General features: G+C 40.2%; 1 protein-coding gene and 1 non-coding gene across 2 annotated transcripts; one reads left to right on the top strand and one right to left on the bottom strand.

Annotated features, from left to right (window-relative positions):
• Positions 1-6,922: 6,922 nt before the first annotated feature.
• On the bottom strand, positions 6,923-7,234 carry LOC111895207 (uncharacterized). The gene has a single exon (XM_023891308.2). It carries the CDS (start codon positions 7,232-7,234, stop codon positions 6,923-6,925), a length of 312 nt encoding a protein of 103 aa, XP_023747076.2.
• A 1,066-nt stretch (positions 7,235-8,300) lies between these two features.
• LOC111895231 (small nucleolar RNA R71) lies at positions 8,301-8,407 on the top strand. The gene has a single exon (XR_002851500.2). It is a non-coding gene; the product is annotated as a small nucleolar RNA R71 (small nucleolar RNA).
• The last annotated feature ends 1,437 nt before the right edge of the window (positions 8,408-9,844 follow it).

The raw sequence follows: 9,844 nt of genomic DNA, 5'->3' as shown, positions 1-9,844 counted from the left end.
GGAGTTCACGGCCCAATTGAGTTTACTATCATAAACTCATGGCCATTTATGTTTATGAGGGTCCTAAAGGTCATAAGGAAGCATTCTAATTTCAAGCCTAAGCCTTTGGAAGTGTTTGTGGCATCAAAACACCCCTAACTTGAGTTTACGGCCCATGGACCATTTGGTCATGTGTTTTCGGCCGTAAACACTCATGGGTGTTGATATTTTCATTGTTATGGGTCCTAGACACATCAAGGTAAAGTGTTATGTTGGTCTCTTGGCTTAATGAAGGTATTTAGGGCACTTTGGCACCCTAATATGGAGTTCACGGCCCAAGAATTTCCTTGGCCGTGAACACCATTTCCTTGGTGTTTTGAGGTTGCTTTCTACCCTTAAACTCATTAGTGTACAAGTCCCATTTAGTCTCTTGGCTTAAGGGGGGGGGTTTAAGGCATTTTGGCACCTAAACATGGAGTTCACGGCCCAAGAACTTCCTTGGCCGTGAACTCACTTTCACCCTTGATTCTTAATTGTTTTGGTGGTCTAAACATGTAATGGTAGTCCCTATGTTGAGTTCCAAGGCTTTGAGGGACATTGGGCACACATTTGGCCCTAAATGTAGTTTACTCCCCAAGATGTTCTTGGGCGGTAAACTCACAGATCTTGTTGTTCTGTCGTGATTTTGATGTAATTAAGCACAATCTAAGCTATATAATACAACTAGATTGAAGTACTCACGATTTGGGATAAAAACCCGAAGATCCGTGAGAGAGAAAATGGATTTTCTCTAGTTGGAAATGTAACTAATGAATAAATATGGTTCGGTTTTCTATATATAGTCCTGAGATTTTTGGCAGAAAATATTTTATTCCCGGAATGAACTCTAATATCATAGAGTATTGGAATAACAGTGTTGCACAAAACCCTAGTGCATCCACTCCCCTGATATCTCCTTAAGTGTTAAATCTGAAATACTCAAACTTATACCCCAAAGTCTGGAATTTCCCTGTAACTGTTCTAACTTCTATTGGCTTGATATGGTTTGTTCAGAATGGAAATTTCGGGTTGTCACAATCGTCATTTTGCAGTAAAATCGCGTAATTACACTTGTACTCGGCGAGTACTCTAGATGCACTCAGCGAGTATACTCTGATTCGAAAAAAAAATTCCTGCTTGTTGACTCTTGACTGAAGTGCTAGATCGGGACATTACAGTGACTCTTCTCCTATCTCCTTCAGTAATAACACACTTGATCACTCCCAATCCTAATGGACTCAACCTTAATTGAAACATTTTGCACTCTCATCTAAAGCAATCCTCACTTGAACCTTGACCAAAAAGACTCCTATATGCATCCTAATCTTCCAACATAAAAACAACCAATCTTCAATCTTCTTCTTCCATATTTGCTCCTCCTGCACCACTGCCTCCTTCTTGATTGTTTCTTTTCCGCATCCTCTCCTCCCAATTCATGATGTAAGGGTACCCGGGGCCAGGCCTTGGGGCGATGTTCATTTGCTGAAAAAGATAATTGAATGACTCATTGTTGTAATTAACACCTCGCCCAATGTCATCCAAATATCTTCGATATTCCACTTGATTCCACCCATCTTCTCATCTTCCACCGGAATAACCGGTGGGTCTTTTCGAGCCCGTTCACTCCTATGCCGAACCCTTTGTCCCGGCTCCTCGGGAACAACGGCCTCGTCTGCATGTGGAATTGCATATGAATCCCCAAATTTCTCCAAAATTCTCGCCCTCCGATATAATGTAGTGTTGAACGGAGGAGGAGAAATGAAAGTTAAGGCCCTTGCCTCTTGTAAGTATAGAATCCCAAATGACCTCGCGAGTCTTGTAACAAACATTCCTCCATTAATTTTGGAGGTAACCTTTTCCTTAACAGCTCCGTCCGCGAGATACTTGGCTAAGCAATAGGGCAAATTGAAGAAGACGTATGGGGTGATGATGCTCCAAAGGTAGAAAATGTCATGGGTTGGGACCTTGTCATCATCCTTCCTCATATTGATGGTGCTGGCAATGAGGCGATGAATGAAACGATGAATGGGCGAGCAAATATGACCTTCTTGTGTAGAATATGGAATGTACACCCGACTCACAATGGTATTCCACCAAGTGGAAGCAACAACTTCTTCGGGGAGATCTTTGTGGCATTGCTCCAAGAAGGTCTCAAAATGTTCCGACAACATGGAATTTTGATCATAAATGCCTATCCTCCAAGCAAGTTACAGAATACTGCATTGTCGCAGCTCCCCTCCAAGTGAAAAAGAAATTGCATTGGGGTTATAGTATTCACTACCACCCTGGAATGAGATGGTAGCAAAAAACTCCCAACATAGCTCTACAAAGACCAACTCTTGGATCTTGAATAGCTGTAACCATCCATCACAAATTATTGTAGATTCTCCCACATCACAAGGTTTCACCAAGTAAGGTGTCAATTCTTCTTCCAAACCAATTTTTCCTAACCAATCCCAATTAACTGCATTGGGAAGGTGAATTTCTTTCTGCTTGAGAGCCTCTAATCTGTTCTTTGCACGGGCTTGTGAAGATCTTGAAGTTATTTGTTGAGAAGTAAGCCATGGAACATCTCCTTGGCCTCCTCCCCTTGAAGTCTGCCCTCTTCTAGACATAGTTTCTGCAAAATAGCATAAAGAGAAGAACAAACAAAACCCAACAATTAAAATCAACCAAAACAGATCTGTCTTTGCACCTACTCGCCGAGTTCATGAACTACTCGCCAAGTAGGATGAACTTCGGGAAGAGTTTTCAATCGGACCATATTAGGTCAATGAAAACACCTAATTTTGCAAAGGGGTTTGCTGTACTAAGTCCCTTAAACACAAATCCATAAGAAATTTTGTCTAAAGCTTCCTAATTCATAGTAAAATCCAAACCCTAGAATTGGAGAAAACCCCCAAATCCGGATTTTAAGCAAAATAAGAACCAAGAATTGATAAAGTTGCAATCTTTAACAAGTATTGAGAGTAAAAATCATACCTTTTCGCTTGGTGGATGCAAATTCAGCAAGAAAAATGAAAAAACTGGAGAAATGGCTTGAAAGTAGAAGTGCACGGCGAGTATGAGTGGTTTGGTGAAAGTGAATAAAAGAAAGAGAAACCCTTATTTACAAATTGTAAAAACCCGTGTAAATGTTCTACTCGCTGAGTAGAAATGCGTATTCGCGATTTTCGGGGATTTCGAATAGGTACTCGCCGAGTAGTACGTATATACTCGGTGAGTAGAGCATGCAGTTTTTAAAAAAACTTAATTTTTAAACCACCACCCCACACTTTGAGCATTGCTTGCCCTCAAACAATCATTTTAAACATAATTTCAGAAGAAGAATGAAAAGAAAACAGATCCTAAGAAATGAAAAAGAAAACAAGGGAAAAGAAATGCAAACTCTAAACTCGGGTTGCCTCCCGGAAGGGCTTCTTTTTAAGGAGTCATTAGCTGGACTCCCTCCATTCTACCTGTCTACCATTCCCTCTAGCAGCATCCCTTCTTCTATGCCTTCATTTCTCAGGATTCCTTCTTTGTATTTTTTCACTATATGTCCATTAACCTTGAAAGGGGTGCCATCTCTTGACAATAACTCGATAGCTCCCTGTGGAAACACCTTCTTTACTAGAAATGGACCATCCCATCTTGAATTTAGTTTGCCTGGAAAAAGTTTGAGTCTTGAATTAAAAAGCAACACCTTTTGCCCTTCATGAAAATCTTTATTACCCATGATCCTCTTGTCATGCCAACTTTGGGTTTTCTCTTTATAAATTAAGGAGCTAGTGTAGGCCTCATTGCGAAGTTCCTCAAGAGAATTCATTTGCATCAGCCGATTGTTTTTAAGGTCAACTATATCAAAGTTGCACATTTTTAAAGCCCAAAAAGCTTTATGCTCTATTTCCACCGGTAGATGACACTGCTTTCCATAAACTAGCCTATATGGTGTAATACCAATAGGTGTTTTGAAAGCTGTTCGGAAAGCCCAAAGTGCATCATCTAACTTATCCGACCACTCCTTCTGATTGCTCCCCACCAATTTCTCCAAGATTCTTTTTAAGGCTCTATTTGTCACTTCAGTTTGCCCACTAGTTTGTGGATGGTAAGATGTAAAGAATTTATGGGTTACCCCATATTTCCTTAACACCTTTTCTAATTGAATATTGGCAAAGTGAGTGCCTCGATCACTTATAAGGGCTTTAGGAACTCCAAATCTTGAAAATAGCTTCTTCAAAAACCGCACCGCCACCCAAGCATCATTAGTTGGTAAAGCTTGTGCCTCCGCCCACTTGGATACATAATCTACTGCCACCAGTATATATTTGTTGCCTTTTGACATAGGAAATGGTCCCATGAAATCGATCCCCCATGCATCAAATACTTCTCACACTTGAATACTATGTTGTGGCATTTCGTTTCGGGATGAAATGTTTCCTGCTCTTTGGCATGCATCACATTCTTTGACATATTGGGTAGCATCTTTAAAAATTGTGGGCCAATAAAACCCAATATCAAATATATTCTTAGCAGTGTAGTGTGCTCCATGATGTCCACCGATGGGCCCGCTATGACAATGCTTCATAATTTGTCGGCTTTCATTTTCGAATACACATCGTCGTATGATTCCATCCGCGCAACTTCGGAAAAGATATGGCTCATCCCAAAAGTAATATTTTATTTCTGAAAAGAATTTCTTCTTTTGTTGGCGGGAAAAATCTTTTGGGATGTACTTGCTAGCTAAGTAATTAGCCATGTCCGCAAACCATGGCTCTTCCCCCGTGGTCACCATAATGTACTCGTCCGAAAATTCATCTCCAACTTTATCTTCCACCAATTTTTCTTATTGCGGGGTTTCTAGCCTTGACAAGTGGTCGGCTGCTACATTCTCCATTCCTTTCTTATCGCGTACCTCGATGTCAAATTCTTGTAGAAGTAGAACCCAACGTATCAATCTTGGCTTGGCATCCTGCTTGGCAAACAAATACTTGATAGCAGAGTGGTCAGTAAAAACAGTGGTTTTAGATAAAACTAGATAAGGGCGGAATTTGTCAAAAGCATACACCACAGCTAGTAATTCTTTTTCGGTGGTGGTGTAATTTTCTTGGGCAGGATTTAAAGTCTTACTTGCATAATAAATGGGTCGAAAGTGCTTATCAACCCTTTGACCTAGGACAGCTCCTAATGCAAAGTCACTGGCATCACACATTATTTCAAATGGTAAATCCCAATTCGGGGTAATAATGATCGGGCCATTAGTTATTTTTTTTTTCAGAAATTCAAAGGCCTCTAAAAATTCTTTAGTAAAATTAAATGGTGCATCTTTTAAAAGCAATTGTGTTAGAGGTCTAGCTATTTTAGAAAAATCTTTTATGAAATGCCGGTAAAAACCTGCGTGACCTAGAAAACTTCTAATGCCCTTCACATTAGTTGGTGGAGGTAACTTGGCAATTGTATTTATTTTTGCCTGATCCACCTTAATTCTCGATTTGGAAACTTTGTGGCCCAAAACTATACCCTCCTTGACCATAAAGTGACATTTTTCCCAATTAAGGACTAAGTTGGTTTTTTCACACCTTGCAAACATTAAATCAAGGTTAGTGAGACAATCATGGAAGGAAGATCCAAAAACAGAAAAATCGTACATAAATACTTCCATGAATTTTTCCACCATGTCGTGGAATATGGCCGTCATGCACCTTTGAAATGTCGCAGGTGCATTTCATAGCCCAAAGGGCATGCGACGATAGGCAAAACTCTCACTTGGGCAAGTGAAAGTGGTATTTTCTTGGTCCATTGTGTCTATGGATATTTGGAAGTAACCTGAAAATCCGTCTAAGAAACAATAATAACTATGGCCCGATAATCTTTCTAGCATTTGATCAATAAAAGGTAAAGGAAAATGGTCTTTACGAGTGGCATCGTTTAGCTTTCGATAATCGATGCACACTCGCCAACCGGTTACTGTTCGTGTCGGAATAAGCTCGTTCTTCTTGTTGGTTATGACCGTCATCCCTCCTTTCTTAGGCACCACTTGGACATGACTCACCCACGGACTGTCAGAAATAGAATAAATGATCCTTGCATCTAAGAGCTTGACTACTTCCTTCTTGACCACTTCTTGCATGTTTGGGTTCAATCTTCTTTGGTGTTGCACAACCGACTTTGCTCCTTCCTCCAGGTTAATCTTGTGAGAACAGTAAGAGGGGCTTATTCCCTTGATATCGGTAATGCTCCATGCAATGGCCCGCTTTCGCTTCTTCAAGACTTGAACTAATTATTCTTTTTTAGATTTGGAGAGATCAGAAGCTATTATAACTGGTTTTCGATGACCATCTTCAAGGAAGGCATACTCCAAGTGATCTGGTAGTGCTTTGAGCTCTGTTTTTGCATTCTGCATGTTATACTCGCCAAGTACAGGTAAGGGACTCGGCGAGTCCTCTGCAGAATTCACGACTTCTCGGGTTTCTTCAACTGGACTCGGCGAGTAGATCGAGTCTACTCGATGAGTAGTGTGCTCAGAGTTCTTCATTAATTCCTCATAATCAGCTTCTTCCAGCAGTCTCTCAATTTCCAGTAGGTCTTTTTCAGCATCAAGTTCTTCATCAAAGATGATGGTGGACTTGTTAGGATCTTCATTATCCCATTCCTCCATCAATTCATCCAACATGTCAATTGAAAACGCCGTGTCATCCCTATTCCTTGCATGCTTCATAGCTTGATCAACCCCGAAAGTGACTGAATCATCCCCCACCCGTAGAGTAAGTTTCGAGTCTCTCATGTCCACTATAGCACTTTCCGTGTTAAGGAAAGGTCTTCCAAGGATGATCGGGACTTGAGGATCCGCTTCCATGTCTAGAATTATAAAATCCGTGGGAAACACGAATTTATCTACCTTCACCAATAGATCTTCACATATTCCTCATGGAAATGTGACTGTTTTATTTGCTAAGTGTATTGCTATTCGAATTGGCCTTGGTTCCGGGAGATCTAATTTCTTGAAAAATGAATAAGGCATGAGATTCACACTTGCTCCCGAATCAACCAAAGCAGGAATGGTGGCCAAATTCCCAAATTGGCAAGGCAAAGTTAAGCTTCCCGGGTCACCCTTCTTCTTCGGTAGCTTGTTTAACATGGTTGCTGAGCAATTCTCATTAAGAACTACTTCCTTCACTTCCTCCATCTTCCTTCTATTATTTAGAAGCTCTTTGAGAAACTTGGCGTATTTTGGCATTTGGGCAACCGCTTCTATGAATGGTATGTTGATTTGAAGAGCTTTTATATGATCTAGGAGCTTCTGGTAGTCTTTTTCCTTCTTTTCTTACTTAGCTCGGGTTGGATATGGCATTGGAGGCTGAAATGGTTTTGCTGGAGTCTGATTTTTCATATTAGGTACTGGACTCGTCGAGTCCATATCATGGACTCAAAGAGTAGGGTCTGTGTCATGCAGATTTTTATTTTGGCTCATTTTTTTTGTAGCCTCCTTTTGTGACTACTTGGGCTCTTCATTCTGAATAGGTGCCAGAGGGGTAATTATCTTCCCACTTCTAGTTGTCACAATATTTATATGTTCGCCTCGTGGGTTGTTTTCGGTTTTACAAGGAAGTTCTCCCGGTGATCTTTGAGTAATTTGTTGAGCAAGTTGCCCCAGCTGTGTCTCTATGTTGTGGATAGATGCTTGCTGATTCCTAAGCATTGTTCTTGTCTCTTGTATTGCAGTATCATGGTCATTGTGTCTCTTTTCTGAAGCAGCTACAAACTTGGTAAGCATCTCCTCCAAACTTGGTTTCCTTTCTTGTGTCGGCTCCTCCTTTTGGTAAAAACATGTTCCTTTTTGTTTAAACTTATCCTCCTTATCCCTCTTGTAATCCTCATAAGGAAGCCACTCCTTCTTGGGTTTCTGCCAATCTTCATCATATCGGCCACCACTTGAGTAGCACACTTGCACCTTCTTATTGTCATTCTCATCTAAGTCACAATCTCTAGTAAGATGAGGCCCATTGCAGTTCTCACAACCCACCCGAATAGCATGTATCATTTGATCCGTTTTATCCATCCTCCTATCCATGGTTTTCAACATAGCCATAACTGCTGACAAATCTTCTGAAGCTGCATAAGCTGATCCCCTAGTCACATCATTCCTTGGATTGTGGTATTCTCTAGAATGCTTATAGAATTCTTCAATTAGTTGTTTTATCACCGGGGGTGCTTTCTTCATGAGTGGACCTTGCGATTCAAGTAATTGCCTTGTTGTAACATTCACTTCATCATAGAAAATGGATACCTATTGTTGACTATTAAGGTCATGATGTGGGCAATTCCTTAGTAAACTCATATACGTTTCCCAAGCTTCATAAAGGGACTCTCCATCTTGTTGTTCAAAGTTGGCTATGGATTTCTTTAACTTAGATATCTTGGAGGGTGGGCGGAATTGATTCATAAACTCTTATTTCATCTTGGCCCATGTAGTGATGGATCCGGGGGGGAAGTGACTTGAGCCAATCCTTTGCAGCACCCTTCAATGTAACCGAAAGCATGCGAAGTAGCTGAGTTTCGTGAGGCACGTTTGGAACATGAAAATAATCAGCTACATCATTGACTTCATCCAAGTGTTTGTAAGCATCTTCGTGGTCTTTTCCATAGAAGGGGATCTCCTTGAGTAGAGCAAGAATGTGACCCTTTAGCTCAATAGTGGTAGTTGCAGGAATTGCGGGTTGCACAAGTCCCGAGCCAGTGTCATCGCGTATCCTTTTCTTCCATTCGCCCATGGGAACTTCATCGATGTTAGCCATGGTAATAGCTAAATCGTCGCTGGAATCGGAGTCATGCCTGTATGTAGGTTCTTTTTCTTCTTCAGTTTCGTACTCGGTGTCTTCTTTAATCAGGTCTTCGCTTGCTAAAGAGGCGATGTATGCTCCTGATTTTCTGCCCTGCTTCTTTCCAAAAACAGTCTTCAAGCTAGATAAAGGCGACTTCTTAGGTGTATTCAAGCTTTCAACGTCTTTGCCTTTGTTCTTTCTCAATGCGGATTCTGGGTCTTCAAAAGGGGGTACTAGTGGAGTGTTGGATCCTCTGGTCATGAAAATCCTGCAAATAAACAAGAAAAACGCATAAAAAGAACAAAAAAATGAAATTGAACTAAATAAAAATTAATTGCCAAACAGCAGGGTACTCGCCGAGTAGGTGCGAGTGCACTCGGCGAGTAGCCTGTCTCAACTAAACACAATTAAAAACTAAATAAAAACTTCTAAAAAACTAATAAATTCTAAAACCTAACCTACTTACTGAATTACTAAAAAAAATTAACTTCGTGCAAGAAAAACTCACACAAAGGATCGATTAAATTAGGAATTAGATTTAATTTTTGAACCGTTCCCCGGCAACGGCGCCAACAACTTGATGTGTGTGAAATGCACTGGTTTTATTCCTACTTTTAAATTATAAATTTAGCACACAAAGGCAGTGAACCTGTCTTTTAGTGGTATAGTTGGATAAGTAGGGTGTCGAACTCAGGGAACGAAAATTAAACTAATAACTAATTTTTACTAAACAAGTAATAAAATTAAGGGTTTTTCTCTAGTTTTACAAGACTAGAAACTTAAACACACCACCTAACAAGTGATTAACTAAACAACTAAAAACAAGTAAAAATTCACCAAATTTGATAGAAAGTTTATGTTTAGGTCCAACCAATTCACTCCTATGGTTATTTGTATAATAAGATGATAATTAATTGTTATTGGTTACCAACTATAGTGGTTAGATTCATGTTCACTATTACTAACCCTTAGAAAATTAATCAATTCAAGCAGTGGCCAATTGTTTAAACTAATTAACTCCCTAG

The sequence above is a fragment of the Lactuca sativa genome, chromosome 6 (genome assembly GCF_002870075.4).
Source record: "Lactuca sativa cultivar Salinas chromosome 6, Lsat_Salinas_v11, whole genome shotgun sequence".
NCBI lineage: Eukaryota > Viridiplantae > Streptophyta > Magnoliopsida > Asterales > Asteraceae > Lactuca > Lactuca sativa.
Note: the sequence above shows the minus strand (reverse complement) of the source record. Positions and strands in the feature narration are given on the sequence as shown.